The sequence below is a fragment of the Colletotrichum gloeosporioides genome (genome assembly GCF_011800055.1).
Source record: "Colletotrichum gloeosporioides strain Lc1 chromosome Unknown consensus_35, whole genome shotgun sequence".
In the NCBI taxonomy this organism is placed as follows: Eukaryota; Fungi; Ascomycota; class Sordariomycetes; order Glomerellales; family Glomerellaceae; genus Colletotrichum; species Colletotrichum gloeosporioides.
In genome coordinates, this window is record NW_025544680.1 from 318,647 (window position 1) to 337,090 (window position 18,444).

The 18,444-nt window shown below is 55.9% G+C and overlaps 4 protein-coding genes across 4 annotated transcripts; 1 reads left to right on the forward strand and 3 right to left on the reverse strand.

Annotated features, from left to right (window-relative positions):
* Positions 1-781: 781 nt before the first annotated feature.
* On the reverse strand, positions 782-2,368 carry GCG54_00008077 (uncharacterized protein; the record flags this gene model as incomplete). The annotated part of the gene is made up of 1 exon (XM_045408049.1): positions 782-2,368. One exon carries the CDS (start codon positions 2,366-2,368, stop codon positions 782-784), a length of 1,587 nt encoding a protein of 528 aa, XP_045265721.1.
* A 4,183-nt stretch (positions 2,369-6,551) lies between these two features.
* Positions 6,552-8,112, forward strand: GCG54_00008078 (uncharacterized protein; the record flags this gene model as incomplete). Its single annotated transcript, XM_045408050.1, has 4 exons — positions 6,552-6,918; positions 6,971-7,086; positions 7,134-7,218; positions 7,268-8,112. The coding sequence occupies 4 exons, from the start codon at positions 6,552-6,554 to the stop codon at positions 8,110-8,112; spliced, it is 1,413 nt and encodes a 470-aa protein (XP_045265722.1).
* Positions 8,113-8,429: 317 nt separating this feature from the next.
* Positions 8,430-9,716, reverse strand: GCG54_00008079 (Hsp70/Hsp90 co-chaperone CNS1; the record flags this gene model as incomplete). The annotated part of the gene is made up of 1 exon (XM_045408051.1): positions 8,430-9,716. The coding sequence occupies one exon, from the start codon at positions 9,714-9,716 to the stop codon at positions 8,430-8,432; it is 1,287 nt and encodes a 428-aa protein (XP_045265723.1).
* A 765-nt stretch (positions 9,717-10,481) lies between these two features.
* GCG54_00008080 (uncharacterized protein) lies at positions 10,482-12,219 on the reverse strand (the record flags this gene model as incomplete). Its single annotated transcript, XM_045408052.1, has 3 exons — positions 10,482-11,623; positions 11,677-12,042; positions 12,150-12,219. The coding sequence occupies 3 exons, from the start codon at positions 12,217-12,219 to the stop codon at positions 10,482-10,484; spliced, it is 1,578 nt and encodes a 525-aa protein (XP_045265724.1).
* Positions 12,220-18,444: the final 6,225 nt, after the last annotated feature.

The window sequence follows — 18,444 nt, forward strand, 5'->3', positions numbered from 1 at the left end:
TGCTTGGAGGACCCCCCGCCTCTCCTCCCGGGCCGTTGCATGTCGCAGCAATCTGCGCTGTCCAACACCAATCCACCAGTCACCATCTCTGCCGGCCACCCGTCGCCCGACTTCCCTAACCACACCGCTCATCACATGACGTCCGCGGTGACCGTTTGCACCTCATGTGTCCCCGTAGTAGCTAGCGTCCTTGTCTTTTCTCGCTTGCCCACGCTTTTGCGGCGTGTCTTTTGAGTTTGACAGGTTTGACGACGCGCGTTTACCCGACGGTGACGCTGCTTGCGGCGAAGCCGTTGCAATCTTACCACGTGGTGGCGTCTCTTTCTTCTTTCCACGATCCTGGGATCCTTTTAGCAAGAAAAAAAAAGTCGGGAGGCTTGTTGTTGTCCGGCATTGTGGCTGGGTCTTTCCTTTGGTGGTTGGTCGGAGTGGGGCCGGCCGCCGTTGGCAGAGCCCCGAAGCACGGATGACCCCTCCGGGCCTGTATCGCATGTGCTAGGTTTGGGTTATGGCATTCTCCATCTTTTCAATTGCCGAAAGCCACAACCAACAATACTGCCAAGAAGCAACGACACCGCATGCAAGCTAACTACTCGGAGCTTCAAAACGTCCATGACAGTGGATTACGGAAATCGAGAGCCCCAACATCGGTCTTCGCGAAGTCTACGAAGGCAAACGCCAGCACCTCAATTGCACTGCACCATCGAGTGTAGAAGCATCATCGGATTGATACAAACAACGGTTTTCGTCACAGAAGTGTGCTCATTATGACTGCAATAACTCAAGACTCCCATACCAAAACAATGACAGAATCCAAAATATCCTCCTCATGCTCCTCGTCATCCACTTCACGCAAACCCCCTTTCTTCACATACAATTGCAATACCTCCCCCTCGTCCCCAACAACGGCATCCAAGAACGACCAAACATTTCTTGTACCCCTCCACGTGATGATTTCCTTGGGCTCATCCCTCTCATCGAGCACAAGCCCCTCCCCGAGCGGCAGTTCTGCCTCCAAACCATACTGCATGGCCCCCTGGAGGACCGCACCGCTTGACATGGGCTCGACCTCGAAACCTGCACAGTAGTGCGTGAGAGAGTATCCGTTAACCAGCACCCAATCGTCCGCGAACCGGAATCGCTGCAGGAAGCAGGCCTCGCCGCAGACCGAGGTCACGAGGTGGCCTCTGCTGGGGCTGAAATGATGGCGGGACTGGGAGTGTCGGAGAGTCAAGGGGGAGATTCCCAGGTCGTATGTCGGCGCCTGCATGTGGTACAGGACATCTCGCGGGGAGTAAAAGCTCGAGAGAACGTGGAGGGGCATATCGGTGTTCTTCGTCACGCACTCGTGGAGGGCGCTGTCCCAGGTGGTGGTGTTCGCGAATGGCGGTCTGTCGGGTGAGAGGCACGGGAGCTCGGAGACGACTTTTGCAGCCGGCAGCGTGAAAAACACGGCGCCGCCACCATGGGTGACTGCTTCCTCGTCCTCAACCGACCAGTCTGGCCGTTCGCTTGGCAGCCCGATGTAGAAAGGGTCTCGGGCATCGAATTGAGAAAGCTTGGAAACGAGCTGTCCTAGAGTCGGAAAGAAGATGTCGTCTTCTATCAGTCCGAGATACTTCCTTGTCTGACCGTCCCCGGTTAGCGCTTTGTTGACCTCCAGGAGGATGTCGACGATTTCGAAGTGCCTCGAGACCTTGTCCAGGTCGTCGTCCAGCATCAACACCGTCGCATCGATGCCGGTGTCCTTGAACTTGTCGTGCGTCTGCCAGGCCTCGCGGATGGATGTGTTGTAGAGTGCAACAATAATACTGGCTCCATTCGAGTTGCCGTGTCCGTCAGTAAGCCATCGCTGCCAGTCTCTGATGAGGGAGCCGTTGGCGTGTGAAAGACGGTTATACGTCGTCGAGACGCCAAACAGCAAGTCGGACGCATCGACATCGTCGGGGAAGATGCTAATCGCCACGGGCAAACTCGTATCTCCGTCCTTGTCCAGAGGCAGGTCCCTGTCGTCCCAGCTGATGTCCACGAAGTCGCCGTCCACAAATACCTTTTGGAGGTTTGTCATAGAGCGCCGGCTTGAAGCTTCCGAAACGGCTCGGACTCTCTGAGAAAACAAGGAAACATTTCGTGTGAGGCCATGCCTCTCGGCGAGCACCCTCAGGTATGTGTCAGTATCCGTCTTCTTCGTCGTCGCACTCGCCTTTTGTGGTTTGAGCACCGGCACCAAGGGGTCCGAATCAATGATTTCGTAGGCGTCCTGGCGATTTCGCACTAACTGAATCAGAATAAACAGAAGGACGAGTAAGAAGGTGGCCGCATGTAACGCCCTCGCGTGGTTGTGGTAGGCACACATGGGCTGCATCATGATGACTGGAGATGGATGGGGATTTTGCACAGACCCAATACCAGTTGGGCCCAAGATTATGGAGAAAAAAGCACCACTTGAAGCAGATAGAGTTTGCCCGTCTTTTCTAAATGAGAAATAGCCATCCTTTTGAGGGGATCGCGAGGAATGTTCACCTCGATAAAGGGATGGGCAGCGGAATTCAGCTGGGTGAGACACCACCACCGCACAAATGCTCGTGTGTTCTGACGCGAGCCTGATAACGCATCGAAACACGAAGGACCTCGAAATAGGATTTTGTTTCGCAAAACATTTTTATCAAGGCATGCGTGGACGGTAGTTCTGTCCTCATGAACTTTGTGGCGGTTTGGGGAGGCGTCGAGCCGCCTGGCGACACGCCGCATTCCTCGAACCACGCGATGCGCTCTTCTCCCTGCCCACTTCCAGAGAGAGGTTTGGCGTTGAGCGCACCGACGTGCTTCCCGCCATGGTCAGTTGCGCGGTAACGACCGCAAAAGTTGCATAGTGCCCGAAGCTTGAGATCCTCATTCATAAATTGAATAGCAGTGGCTTCGGCATCGACCATGCGGTTGAAGAGGCTCTTGGCCGGGTCCTCGAGTTACACCTACCCGACGTCTCGCCCTTTTCAGAGAAGATCCACGGCATCCGGGGTCCAAAGCGCAATCAAACTCGGGCCGACGGAGAGGATGAGGGGCCATCAGTTCGTGAAATGGTTCGGGAGGAAAGGGTGTGCGACCCGTGAAATGTGAGCGTTTTGGGAAGTGAGTGGTTGAATGGGATGAGAAGGTGAGTCCGGGTGATTATCTAAGAGTCTTCCTTCCCACCGAGGTTGGCTAAGGGTGATAAGGAATGACGGGCTGCCACGCAACGTCAGTGCTTCCCAGCCTCCCTTCAAACACACCAAAAGCCTCACCTCACTCTCTGCCGCAAAGACCTCGACGGTGACATGACAGCTTCTGTCGTACGACCCCTCGCCCAGCACACTACTGAAGACTTAAGTCTCTTGGCGTCGTCGTCTCTCACGTATGACCTCTCGGAGATATTCTCAACATCACACGAAACGCTCTCACTTCTCCACACACTTATTTCTCTTCCGATGCAGTGCTACGGAGCAGTGGTGCAGCGGCGGCCACGACGAGTTTGCATCGAGGGCGAGCGGTATTCGTAGAACCGTTGGATGTGTGGTTGCACCAAGTGAGGCAACGCTGTCGCCTCCTCAGGTCAGTACCACCGGACCATTCGTCGTCTCTCCGCATATCATCACTTAAGCTTCGCTGTCTTCACTCAGGTGGCGGGACAACCCTTACCCTTCGAATCGCTGGTGTTGGCCGGTCGCCTGATCTGATCTCTTCGCAGCGACAAGGATTTACATTAGACCTCATCTCCCCGACGGCAAGCCAGCCTCGAAAGCATCGGGATTCGAGAGGTCCATCCTCCTTGACAGAGCATTGCCGATCATCGTTCGTCCGGCTTCGGGACACGAGAGACATCTCCCGCGCGGCTTCTTTTCCCGTCACAGACAGACACATGAGCAGCGGCTGGCTTCGACTTTGGCCGCGCTGCGAGAAAAAATGTGAAGCTGTTATCCCGCCCGCCCAAGCTACACAGCCACGCTTTGCACACACGCGGCGTGCTACCAGCTTCCGTCGTCTGCATGGCAAAAGAGCAAAAAGTCTTCCGGAGTCGATGCGTACAGCCGCCACTGCATCACTCTTTGCGTCGCACCGCGCATGGCGACCTCGCCACTTCTCTCCTGTCACTATCTGCGGTGTCACCGAGACAGCTTACGCTCCATCTGAAACTGCAATGGCATAGTCGTCAGTTATTCTTTCACGACCCGCAGTCGGCTCGTTTTGAATTGCTGCTCAACTACAGGAGCCTCAGAAAACCCGGCCGGAAGACCTAGCCGTGGCGTCCAAACGCGGCAGCGTTCGTGAGGAGCTGGTGGGGTTCACCCATTTCCCATCATCCATCAAGATGGGGAAATCTCGTCAAACGCGCAAGTCCCAGTTCGCCTTTTCACGCCAAGGAATCGATCACTGGTGATCCTGCTCTTGCCCCTGTCCCTGCTATGCGACTTGGCTATTTCGTTGAGAAGCGGCCCCATTCAGCTCGCTATATCTCCGTTTGCAACGACGCTTGGCCAGGGATTCGCGACCGCGATGGGGTCGATTTTTATTGAAAGTAGCGGTGCGCGGGAAGCCGCATCAACTTAATGCCTAACCAGGTATTAACGCAGCGCTAAGCAAGGGGTCGTTGACTCGACCATGACCAATGCCGCTGTCCATTCTTCAACGTAACGACTTGATGCTATTCCCGGCGTCACTGCAGCAACTCGGCCGAGAAGCGCGAAGGCCAGGAGGAGAATTACCAACTTTTAGTCCCGGCTTCCAGAACGTCGTCCAGACCCAACCCGCTCATTACTCGAAACCGTCTGCTGCCACTTTACCCAACAACACATCCATTCGGGAAACCCAAACGCTATGGCCTCTTGAAGATGAGTCTACGCACGCAAGAGTGTGGGTTGTGCTTCCAGATGGGGCGGCTTCTTGTGCTTCCCATCGGACATTTTTCTTGTGCTTGTACACCTGCAAGCTCGTGGGGGGGACAAGGACCCTAAGGTGACAGCTGCGACCACCCCTCCCCAATGGTAGCGGTACATGCGTGCTATCATAGCAGACTTCTCGAATGGCCTTGGAATATCTGACGAAGGACATTGGCTTGACTACGGATATGCACATAGGCTGGCCACAAAGGAAGTGGCCCCGGCTCTAGCGGTCTGACGAAAGACCAGCCACCATCGTTGCAAAAGATGAGCTGTATGGTATTCATTGAAAAGGGGCCAGAGCTCTTGACGCCTGGCTGACATGGCAAACCACCATTCAATGCAACCAGAACTCAACATCAACAGCATCATTTGGCCGTCAAATTCTGGAGGGAATATGATCCACGTGTGTCGAGTCAAGTTGACGTTGCCCTGAGATCTTCAACGTAGCAGGAGGACCAGCTTTGTTCCACCATCTCGAACAACCATCTAGGTTCAATGGCCGGATGGCACTCTATGCAGCTATCCGCGAGCCCACTCTGAGAAATCCACCCCCGTGCGCCTCCAAACACTGTTCCCTTGCCTGTTTGGTCGCTGCCGCTGTTTTGCACTGGCAAACTGCCCAGTGACTCTGATGCCTTTGCAAAATGAGCAGCGAAGTCTGCTGTGAAGCCCCTTTTGGACCAGCACTTGAGTTGGTGGCATCTGATGAAACCCGCCTAGTCTCGATCTCAGGCCTACAACGGTCATGGGGTGTGAGCTCAGCAAGACGGAATTCTCTCACTCCCGCATCTGACCCTCCTCTAATGACACTGCTTCTTCAACCATTTCCATCCTTCTTGGCACAGGTGCGGAGACCGCTGCATGGAAGCTTTCCCGGGGTCGTTTGGTACATCCGGTCTTCCACGACCGAGACGATACATCCAGTAACTTTGCGGCCAAAAACACACACAACTTCACAACTTCTCGACGTAACATCACTTGATCAAACCTGACCTCGTCGACAGGTACTTGGAAGAGACATATTAGGCCACGGCCAGTCGACGCTCCAAGTTGCCTCCTCCTTTCTCCATCATATCCATCATCTCTCACTTCGTGGCTTCACCTCGATACGGCAAAAGAAAGAGCGGTGGCCGAGCACAAACGGAGCTTTGGATGCTGAGAGGTCGATTCCAAGACACCACGACAAAGAAATCTGCACCGAGAGCGTCGAAACTCAGGCAGTAAGCCCCCATCCTCCTCCTCCTCCGAGAGTCCCCGTACTGGACTACAAGCTCTGTTGCAGAACTTGGATGCGTGTTCCTCCAAGAAAGACGACAATCTCGGGCCCCTTGTCCTGGAAAACTTTTGCCAGCGTGCTGAACGTCCGTGGACGGTGAGGCGCTCAACCCCCGGAACGAAGACATTCAGTGTTTGTCGATTGCCGAAAGGAAAAGCCTGGGGGTGTTGTCTGCCCGTCTTTCTCAACAAGTCTCGCTTCTTCCTGCAGGACTTGTCTTAAGTCTCCAATCTTTCCCACCCCTTTTAGGGAACAAGTTCCGCCTGGCCGCCTGTTCATCAGAAGGAACCCTTTTCCCGCATCGCAGCATTACACCGCTTCCAAGACATCTTTCGCCCTTTTACAAACAGGCCGGCAAGATGCTTTCCGTCTCTTCTCTTCTTAATCCATCGTCCCCGGGGCCGCTTCCTGCTCCCCGGTTCCTTCCAAGTCCAGCAATGTCCTCGCCGGGAAGCTGCTACGCCGACAGACCCTCGCCGCCTTACTTGGATTGCCCAGTCATCCCCAAGCTCAAGATGTCCAAGGACCCGGTCCCGATGTCCAAGTACAAGCCGAGAGGCGTCATCAAGTACTACCCGTTCGAAAACGTTGACGAGCTGAGCCGAAGAGAGGCGATGAGATTCCGTGTCACCCCTTTCGGCCGGATTCAAGAATCTTGCGCCCATATCCCCTACAACAGTGGCAAGAAAGACTTCTTCGAGAAGACTGGTCGGGAAAGCTTTGAGGGTGAGTTGGTTTGCGTACTCAGAACTTGCCCTCTCACTGACGGAGCCACTAGTTTTCAAGTTTGAGTTCAAGGTTCCCGGTGAGGATAACGAGTTCACCGTCATGTGGGACTACAACGTCGGTCTCGTCCGCATGACTCCGTTTTTTAAGTGCTGCAAGTATTCAAAGGTGAGCTTCTTCATATCCATTGGAGGGACGCAGCTAACAGGTGGCAGACTGTACCAGCAAAGATGCTGAGCCTCAACCCCGGCCTCAAGGACATCACCCACAGCATCACGGGCGGCGCTATTGCTGCACAGGGTAAGATGACTTGGTCTCCCACGGTCCAGTTTCATGCTGATAAGGACAGGATACTGGATGCCGTATGAGTGTGCCAAGGCCGTGTGCGCCACCTTTTGCTACAACATTGCCGGCGCCCTGATCCCGATATTTGGACCCTCGTTCCCGTCCATGTGTATCCCGCCCGGGTCCCCAGACTATGGACGCATGGTCATCGACCACCGCATCGTCGAGGATGCCATCAGAGAAGCCGACCTCTCTCGGAAAGTTCAACACCACGGCTTCCCTTCTGTCGGCCTGAACCACCTGCCCAGTATCGATCACCGGCCGATGCGTCCTCTGCGGGACGATAGACGACTCCGCCTCAACACTCGTTTGATGAGCCCGTACAGCGATACGGATGGAGACACCCGCTCATGTCCCGACTCGGCCTCAAGCAACGGCTCGGACAGCGTCAGCTACAGCTACGGATTTCACCCAGCGCCACCGCCGCTGCGCCATCCGCCCCCTCCCACATCTGGCTGGACGCCTGCTAACCGCCCTGCCGAGCCGTACCGTCTGGTCGACGAGAGCTACCGCTCACCCCACCCCTACCTGAGTGCCGTTCCTCGATTCACCCCGCTGAACAGACACACCACCGCACCGCGTCCGCTGTGGCACAAGCGGCCCATTGACCACGACGAGAGCGACGGAGGCCGTGACAGCGGCGAGGGCACTCACGGCAGCAGCCCGGCTCTGAGCTACGTGTCGGAGCAGCGGCGTGAGGACGAGTCTGACGCCGAGATTGCCGAGCAGAACGCTGCCCTTGGACTCATGACGCTTCGGACTGCTCCGCGGAAGGAGCCTGGGTACCTCAGCGACGTGGACGGCCAGGACACGCATCGCAGCAAACGGCGGAGAGCCACCTCGGCGTGAAGTCAGCATAGGGAACGGGAGAGGCTGATGATATGAAAAGAAAATACGTATTGTAGATTTCGTGCTTTCGCTCGCGCATTTGTAATGTTTTTCTTTGTGGGCTTGGGGGCCGGAATTTGGTTTAGACTAGGACGACTCAGGTCTCAGGACGATTTTCCAATGTATTCAGGGGTGGGCGAGGTGGATTGTGGAGTGTTGATGATTTTGATGAAAAGTATCTAATAACCAAAGCCAACGCCAATGATTTTTCTGCCGTCATACCAATCGTGATTTCCCATTTCCCCTTCTACCTTGCATCATCAAGTGGTCGTAGCCGTCTATTTCTTCTCTGCCGCCTTCTTCAGCTTAAACTCATCAATCCAGCCCTTAGCCTTGGACGCAGGCACGATGTAGAACCTGACAATACCGTCCACGACCTCGACGTTGCCCCCGCTCAGCACCTTCAGCAGCGGCGCCTTCTTGCCGACCTTGACCAGGCCGCCCTTCACCGTCTCCATGTAGCACTCGACGCTGTCCGGCGTGTACGCCCGCTCCTCGTCCCACGGCACCGGCAGGATGTACGCCAGGTGGTCCGCGACGCACTCCTGCTCGTTGAACGCCTTGATGAAGTCGCTCTCCAGGTGTACCGGGTACAGGAACACGGCCGGGAAGCTCAGGCTGCTCGCGGCGTCGTCCTCGTCCGGCACCAGCCGCATCCGCGCGTCCTCCATCTCGGGCGGCTGCGCCGTCTCGCGCGTGCGGATCGTCCGCGCGGCGAGCGCCGCCTTGAGCAGCATCGCCCGCCGCTTCTCCTTGGCCAGCCTCTCGGCTTCGCGGTTCGCCTTGGCGTCGTACCGCTCCGCGGCCGCGAGGATGTCCCGCGCCACGGCCTGTAGCGCCTTGTTCTCCGGGTCGATCGCCATGCCCCGCGCGCACGCGTCGTCCGCCTCCGCGATGCGCTCGACCTTCAGCAGCGCGCGCGACGAGCGGTAGTACGCCTTGAGGTTCTTGGGGTTCAGCCGCAGCGCGAAACCGCAGTCCATCCAGCACGAGCGGTAGTTGCCCAGCTCCAGCTGGCACGCGGCGCGATTGACGTACAGGCTCTCCAGCACGGCCTTTTGCTTCGCGATCTCCTCCTCGTCGTCCTCGACCTCCGTCTCCTTCTCCTCGACGACGTCCGCGTCGCCGGGCTTGTCGGCCTCGGTGACCTTCTGCGTGCGGTACGTCTTCTCGCCGCGCGCGCGCGCGCGCTCCTGCGCCGCGAGGATGTCGATGCCCTTGGTGTAGAACTCCTTGGCGTCGGAGAACTGCTTCGTCTGGAAGCGCTCGTTGCCGCGCTCCTTGAAGTCCTCGGCGTTCTCGCGCGGGGTGCCCTCGTAGGCGAGGGCCTGCAGCGCGGCCAGGTCGTCGTTCTCCTCGAGCTCCGTCATGAAGAGCGGGGACTTGTTGAGGTCCTTGAGGATCTCGTCGGCCGTCTTGCCGGAGAGCAGGGCGTGGCCGGGGGGCAGGGCCGCGCCGCGGTTGGCGCCGGCGGGGGCGGAGGCGGCCTCAAGGGCCTGTCTCCGCTCCTGCTCGGCGATGAAGGCGTCGGCCATCTGGTCTGTGATTTCGTCGATTTGCACCATTTTGGCGGCGCTTTTGGGGGTTTCGCAGCTCTGTGTTGTGGACTGGTCGTGGCAGCAATGTGATTTTGAGGAAATGAGTTTGCTGTGATGTGATTGGATGGCGCTGTAGCAGATGCTCTATCTCACTTGAGACGGGTTTGTGCGACGCCGTATGACTCTTTGTGTGAGTGAAAATTTTGGGGGTGAGTGAGTTTCCCAGGTTGTGTGGTCTTGCGGTGGCGATTTTCATTGGGCGGTGCGACGCCCCAATTCTGGAGTTGATGGAGAAGTTTAGAACTCGATCGAACTTCAACTCAATCCGATCGTCACACTTTCAATCGTCTTATTCGCACAACTTACAGAAATATACAATGTCTGCAGAAAACCTCAGTCACACCGGGCTAGTTGTAATGTTGAAACAAGTCAGTTCTATTAGAGCGCATACGCTATGTCAACTGGCTTTCCTTTGCGCCTAAACCAATGCAGCCCAACTCCAACCCAACCAACCATGCTCGCTTCGGCCAACGAGGGATATCTGGTCTATACGAGGCATCCGATAAAATCAACCTGTTCAAACTCCGTCATCCGTAAATCCGTATCCTTTGACGCCGTCATGTGTTCTTTTTTCAAAGAATAAATAAAAAATCAAGCAAACTCCCCCTCTATCCACCGCGCTATTTTTGCTGGATCGTGAAAGTCTTTTGAAACCCCGACCGACCTCGTTTCGGCACCCCTTTTCTCATCCAAAAATTGTCGTGTATTTCGTGGCATTCGTTCATGACGTGCTCATTCGTCATCCGAAAATACCTCCGTGACTGTGACTCGGGACTCCTTCTTGCGTAGGATGGGCTGGGCGTCCTCCTCGCACATCTCCTCCTTGCGCTGGCGCTTCACGGAGAAGCACTGAATAGCACCAATGACGGCAACGACAGCGCTACCGTACCAAGCAAGAGCCGTGCAGTCGACTTTGCTTCCAGTCGTGTACAACCATCCGGCAACGGGCGGGGCAATCATGCGGAAGCCGGCGGCGGCGCTAGCGGCCAGACCGTTCACTTTGCCGAGAGCCTTGGGAGTCGGGGTGGCCTCCTTGATCAGGATCAAGAGTACCGGGTAGAGGATGATGGACATGATGTTGCGGATCGCCAGGCAGAAGTAGATGCCAGCATAGAGCATCGATTCGGGGACGAAGAGCAGGCTCGGGACCATGAGGTAGGCAATCGGGTGGAGGACGGTGACGATGATGAAGAGGCGGAAGATTCCAAGCTTCTCGGCAACGAAGGGGAAGATGACGGCTTGGACGAAGAGCGCGATGACACCATTGACAGCCATGATCATGCCCACCGCGCGGAGGGACAGACCCAGTCCACCGGGCGAATAGAACGGGCTCGAAGGGGTGGCGAGGATGGACATGGGGTTGGCCGTGGCGCGATCGTCCTCGAAGAAGATGGGGAGAAGGTGGTCGTACGTCATCGAGTGGTAGGTGAAGATGCAAAGAGCAGCGATGAGCGACATGATGGGCTTCGTGTAGATGTTGTACGGCTGGTCGACCTTCTTGGCGGCAGCCTGAGCGTCACGACCACGGACGGTTCCGTAGTTGTCGTCTCTCATGTCGACGGCGGGTCTCTTCATGGCATCCATGGTCTCAAGGAGGGGAGTCTCCTCCGACGCAAAGGTGTCATCCGGGAGGAAGACGCGGGGTTGCATGTCGGGATGAGTCTCCTCCAAGAGGAAGTAACCAAGAATGATGCTGACGAACAGGAGTGCGGCGCAGACCAGGTTAGGAAGAAGGTAGGGGTAGCGGTAGAACAGGCCGTCGACGGGGAAGACGTTGGGGAAAGCATCGTGGGGATCGGCAAAGGTACCGCCAATAAAGGGACCGATGATTGTGCCAATGGACCACACGAAGGGCATGACAGAGAAGGCGCGGGCTGTATTTGTTTAGCGGGACGTATAAGTGAGGATGAAGGGAATGGTATCTTACGCTCGTGCTCTGGCTTGGTAACCAATTCTCCGACCATGGTCTGGATGACACCAATGTTGCCGTTGAGAAGGCCACCAAGGGCTCTACCGATCAAGGCGATCCAGATGTTGGAGGCAAAGCCAACCATGACCATGCTGAACATCGTGCCGATGCATCCCAGGAGCAGAACGGGCTTGCGTCCGATGCGGTCAGACAGACCGCCCCAGTACATGCCCATCAGGGCCTCCGCGAGGGAGAAGGAGGAGATGAGAAGGCCGGCGTAGAAGGATGCATCTTCAGCGTTGCCAATCTCGAATCTCTTGACGAGTGCCCAAGCATAGGGAAAGATGGATGTGAGGGCGATGGGCTCGGCAAGACGGACGATGGCTGAGAATGTGGTGTTAGTAATGGAAACTGGTTGGCACGCGGGAGGGTAGGTCTCAAGGCGTGGTGAAGAATTCCAGCGAGGGAAGAGGGGGGAATGTGAGACTTACCAAGGAGGAAAAACTGTGCGGTAGGGAAGTCGTCTGGGTTGCGAAGGCTTTTCTGCTTGGTCAGGGCCATTGTCTCTCGACTTGATTCAAGTCTTACGATGCGACAGAACACTCGACAAGAATCTACAGGAACGTAGGGACTGGAAGAGTGCAAAGTCGAAGTGCGTGTATTGTGCTACACGTTCCTGTTCTCCTGGTCCGGCGGCGGTTGAGTCTTATACGACACAGAGACACAGGAAGAGGCGGCGTCCGTTCTCAGATGATGACGATAGAGATGAGGAAGAGAGGAATGAAGAGAGGAATGCGGCAGCGAGCGGGAACAGGAGGGAGGGGAGGTAAATATTGACTCCTCAACGTGGATCCGTGTACGATAACGGCGTTTCGGGGGAGGTTGATAGAGGCGCTTGCAGAGGCCCGGGGTGCGAGGTGGAGCTAGAAGAAAAGAAGGATGGCGGATGAAAGCGGGAAGCAAGGCCCGGAGAGTGCGTGGTGAAGCACGACCAAGTGGATGTCTTGTCTTGGTGGGAGGAATGCAGATGACGGGCGGCGGAGTCGAGGAGGAGGAGGAGGGCAGCACACTCACTCATGGATGGTTTTTTTTTTTTTTCCCCTGTCTCTTGCACTGACTGATACGACCGCCCGACTTACACCGTCCCGCCCCTCGGCACCAGCGACCAGCGACCAGCGACGCACACAGTGCAGTGCAGTGTGAGCAGCTAGGGTACGGCAGGTGGGTAGGTAGGTGGACAGGTGGGGCGCAGATGGGAAAATGCGGTTTCCAGACCGACGGCTAGGTAAGGTGGTAGGCAGGGACCACGGCGGCAACCAGGTCTGGCCACACCGTGAGGCAGGGAACACTGCCAGGAAGGTCTCTCCAGTGCAACTCGAAGCTGTCTGCTCTGCTGGGCTGGGTCTGCACGGAGCAGCTCATGCACCCTGGCTTAGGGTATGCAGATATGGGGGATGGCACAGCGGATTCGGCCTGGGATACTGTCATAAGTGGCGCCCGGGATCTTGCGCTAGCTTAGCGTCTCTTTCGCAGCGCACGGGCCTTGGAGGAATTCCCGCTTGCGAGCTGCGCTAGTTCCTCATGCAGTAGCGCAACTCGACGGTGACTGTGGGAGGTCGTGTGTGTGAAAAATGGTGGTGTGTGGTGGACTTTTTCTTCCCCTTCCCTTCTCTTCGGTTCCTCAATCCTCAGTCATTACTGCAGCCATCAACTGCAAGGAAGGTCAAGGTCAAGGATGGTGCGGCCGGCTGTCGGTTCCTCGGACGGAGTAGTGCGAACTAGACGACGGCACGGCTCAAGCTACCTTGCTCTTCACCTTTTTTCCTGCTCCCCTTCTGTCCCTTCTTGCCTCCCACCCGCTGACCACATCACACGCCCATCTGTCCAAGGATCTTCCAAAATCTAACGGGCAACTTGCGCCTGTCAACAGTCTAACCACGCCAATGCCGGCTGCCCGTGGTTGGTGATTATTTTCCGCCCCTCCAACATTGGACGATGAGTTGTTTTCCTGCGACACTCAAAGGGGCAATTGATTCCCACCGAAATCACCGGTGCTGGTGCTGGTGCTGGTGTTGGCGTCGGTGCTGAGCGTGCTTTTTGACATTGGCACATGCATTGCCATTGGCGATGTTGTCCAACTCTGATCGAGGCTCTTTCTGCTCATGTCGAGTCATCAAGTTGTCTCGTCGTGGATCGCCAATGTCACCAGAGCAAGAAAAAGAACACCACAGCGGATGAGTGCCGATTGTTCCATGCCAGTGCCGGGCCTGCTCTGCTCTGCTCTGCTCTGCCCTGCCCCTCGTCGTGCCCGGGTGTCACGATCTCACCGCAAGGATTACGGGCTCAAACCCAAGATGCTGCATGACACGGCCGACATGGACTGAGAAGAGACGACGAGGCTCCACGGATCATCAGTTTTGGAGTGGTCCAGACGGTCTTTCTCGCCAGTCTCTGGCGGCTCGTTTGGCTGCGAAATTGCTTACGCTGCGTGCCCCTGCCGCTGCTGCCCACTTGCCAAACGTTTCCTTGCTGTTTTCCCCAGTTCATGGCCCAATTCTGCCATGGACCCGGATGCTATTGGCTGGCGCCTCCGACCACTTCAGATGGCTTGTTGGGCCACATCACCCCGTCCAGAGAGTCCTGGACGACCGCACTGTGCTGCTGCTCCAGTCAGTCTCGCCTGCAGCTTTGCTTAGCGTGCGCCGCATCCTTGTAGCCGAGCTCGTTAGTCATTGAGCCATCTCATTGGGCAACGCCCACAACTCCATCCCTCACCTCTGTCACCTCTTCTCCGCCACCACCAAAATACTCGTCTCCCACCTTTGACGCTCGTCTTTCAATGCGCTACTGCGACACACCATGTGCACACTTCAGACGAGACCAGACGGCTGTCGCAAATCCACCGGGAGGATGGGAACTGTTCACGTCGCCTGACAGCGACCATTCCAATTTTCGTCACAATCCGCGAAACCAATGCCTGCTGTCACGTTTGCCCTAGTACCGTTGCAACAAGGGCGAGGAGCATAACCCCTCTGCACACCTCCAACTTCCCGTTTCAAGGACCGCCAGCCTCGAGCAGCCACCTTTCCTTGGAATCATCACCAACAAGATGCGGTGAGAAGGGGAGCCAAACGCATGACGATGTTGTGGAACCGTTCCAAGGTTCAGGTCACCCGCAGCGGATGGACGAGGGCTGAAGCGATCGGTGCAAACTGTAGGAGATCTCGAATCCAATATCAGCTAGGCTCCGGGCATGGTTCGAAAAGACGGAGAGCAGAGCAAATGCAACTGTGGGCGAGCGGCAGTGTCGACAAGGCCGGGGCAAAGACTGTGGACGGTGGACTGTGAACTTCGGACTAGCCCATCCGTCCATCCATCCACTTTGCAGACCCCAGCGCCGCGCCGACGTCGGTCAGCCCCAGTCCTGGTCGTCGCATCTCGTCCTTGTTGACAGCCTGCACGCTCGCACTCCCTCCTGCTCTGCCCCTCGTCCTGCCCTCTCCGTTCTCTCTATCTGCATCTCTCCCGAGTACGGCCACCACCACACAAATCTTTGCGAGGTGGATGCGACGCGCCGCTATCAAATCTCCCGGGCTGCAGCTTCTTCCAACGCCAACCGGCTGCAGTGCATCCTGCATCCGGCCATGCTGCAGTGAAACCAGCAGAGGAAGCAAGCAGTCGCCTCATTTCCATTCACGAGTGGCCTGCCGACAGATCAGATCACCAGGACTTTGGGCCTGCTGCGTGAATATCTTCTCCGTCCTGGTCGTCTGCTAGATAATGCTGATCAACAGCACGCACGGCAGCACCGCCTCGGGCCTTATCTCACATTTCACCCATCTCGTTCGACCGGCATGAAATTATGCTTTTCGCCCTCCCTCCCGGTCGACTCACGCACCACTTCTTAGCGCTGCCCGCAGCGGAGTGGAGACGGGAGACGGAGCGCCCACATGCAAAGCTGTCCCAGAATACCGTTTAGTTGCATCTACGGCTTATCCTCTTTTCCTTCCTCGGGAACACACTCGCCGAACCTCCTCCATCCTTTTCCCAACACGAGTGCTGGGCCGACCATCCAACTCCACCGACTTTTTGGCCAGCCTGTCCTCCCTCCCACCATAACGCCCTCACACCCATCTGACGGACTCGCGACAACTGCGCATTCTCTCCTCCCGATTAAAATCATCTTCACAGAGAAGGACGTCGTCGAAACACCCCCCTTTCATCGACGTTGAATCTGTTTCTCGCCGCCCCGCAGCTCCATCTGCAGGCATCATGTTCCGGCCGACCCCCATGACAGGGTTCTTTATGGGAACTTGCGCTAGTTCCCGTTTGGGATCCTTGGGGGGTGTGAAGCCCGTGGCGAGTGGGGTGGGTGGCACTCAGCCGCCAACGACACTCTTTGACTTGGCTCCTCCCGCACGTGTAGAAGAAAACACTTTTGGATCACCGCCTAACTAGCTAGTCAACAAAGACTCAAGCTGGCGGTTGCTCAAAGAAGCCACGAAACATGTTTATTTTTGACTCTAAGCGACACGAGCGCGGCAGGCTTGCGCTTCAACGTCGTCTGTCGGTTGGCGCCGATCTTGTCGACGCTCGAACTAACCAAGTGGTTTGTTGTCACCCAAAAGGTGTGTGTTGCGGCAATGCAAAATAGTCGCCACCTCCACGCAAACCATCCGCAATCAAATACCGACCGAATCAGAAATCCCGCAAGCTGCCGTTGGATTTGGCATTTTGAGATCAGTTTTTGATTCGGAACCAAGACGCCCTTCAACGGCCAAAGACAAGGGTGTGCCAGGTACCTGAAGTCATGCTCCACCACCCCGCGCACGCCATCCTGTAAGGCTCTGACGTTCTCGCGAACCCCCACGCCTTTACGTCGTCGCAAAGAGCCGCTTTCAACGTCGTCTCATGTTTCTTATTCAAAAGGCTTCGCATCTTTTCTGGCGTTTCTGTGATATTCTACGTGATATTTTCATCCTCCTTCGCAATCACAGTGCTCGGTGTCGCGTCTGTAGGCATCTTTATGCCAAGCGGATACCTGACTCGAAACATGATATGCGAGCCACTGCTTCTTAGTCGTGTGTTGTTGGGTCGATCGGGAACACGACTTCGCGCAAGCGCCGTTGCATGTCACCTCGTTCAATTTGCCACTGCTGGGACATCTACTGCAAATCTAGTCCGAAAGAGCACGATCATCGTCTGTTTTCGACCAAAGCACGGCACCTAGCTTTTCCCTGTCACGCGGTCTAATGGGATACATGGGTTGCAGAACGCTTGACCATCTCTCTGATGCTAATACCTAGCAGATAGCGTGGTGCAAGGTGCCATTGGACGTTGCCGATCGCTGTTCTTCCCATGCCGAAGCGTGTCGGTTCGGCTTGCGCCGGTCCTAGCGTCCAAGTTTTGTATGGTGGACGGAGCTGCATTTAAAATTGTGTGTGACGTGAGCTGGGTCGTATGACGTAGTATATATGAGTTGTGTTACATGGCGGCAGTTGACGACGTTGAGGACGAGGGACGAAGGAAACGGCGCGATAGGAAGCCGTAGAAGACGGCGATAGGAATGGAATTAACGAACGACGATCTATCTCCTTCGTGTGAGGTGCATGGTCCGATCTCCCTTAATGCCTCATACTAGATCTACAGGGTTGATGCGATTTGCTGTTCCAGGATCAGATGTTATTGGGCTTTTTACCTCAGGGGCCCGCCTGCTCACATACAACTTCATGTCCCTTTTTTTTCTCTGTGTTGCTTCTTCGGTTCTTCTTGGCCTCTCCCCGTACTGCTTCTATTATTGCTTGTTGATGGCCTCGCCGGTACTACGCGATTACTCAGCTCTCCTGAATCTGACGTATTCTGCGGACGAAGCTCTCGCAGAGGCTCTTCATGCCAAGGCCGTAAACATGCTATGTCAGTGCCGCTAGTTGGCTTGCATGGACACAGCAAGGCGCTCTGGTTACGGCGCCATCAAGAAGACTGACAGAAACTACGTTCCGATCATAGGACCTCTGGAAGGTCTCCCTCAGGCGACGTCGAATGTTGCCTGATATGACCAGAAGGGGGTTCGCCGACTTGAGGGGAATGATTGCAGACTTTCTGGTGGGTAATTCGAGCTTTATCGCAATGAATAAGTAGACGCGGCCGCAGAATGACGCCAGATATGGCGGAGAAGGACGACAGGATATGACCAGAAACGTGAGGGCTCTCGGAGATGAGATCAAAGTGACGTTTGATTGGAAAGAGGAAGGCTGTCATTCCTCCACTCACTCTCGTCTCTACCCCTTATTGGCCTTCTGCCTGCCTCTTACGAAATTTCGTTTCCCTGGAAGAGAGATTGTTTGTAGGCAAAAAGTTGAGCGAAATAACTGATAAAACCACGTGATCTATCGGGGTCAAGTGACTCCCAAAGACTATGTGATGCGATATTTGGACATTTCGACCCGGTGGCAACGCCCTGCTGCATGTTAAGTCTCGCCACGGCAGACGGCACTTATGCCGGGTGCGGTACTCTTTGCAACATCATTAAGATGCTAAGCCGCATAGATTTCGTCCTTTACGACCATTACCCCTCTCTTCTTCCATCGCCCCGCTCCTTGACCGCTCCGTATCAGGCTGCGGGTGTCGTAGAAAGAATACCCAAAGACTCCCGACATTTGCCTCGATTTTTGGGATTGTCTCCCAGCTTTTGTGAAAGATGCCCTTGAACGCTGTCGACTGAGTTTGACACCTTCATCTTACCTGAAGAAGGCTCTTTTCAGAGTCCACCGAGATTTACAGTAGGCC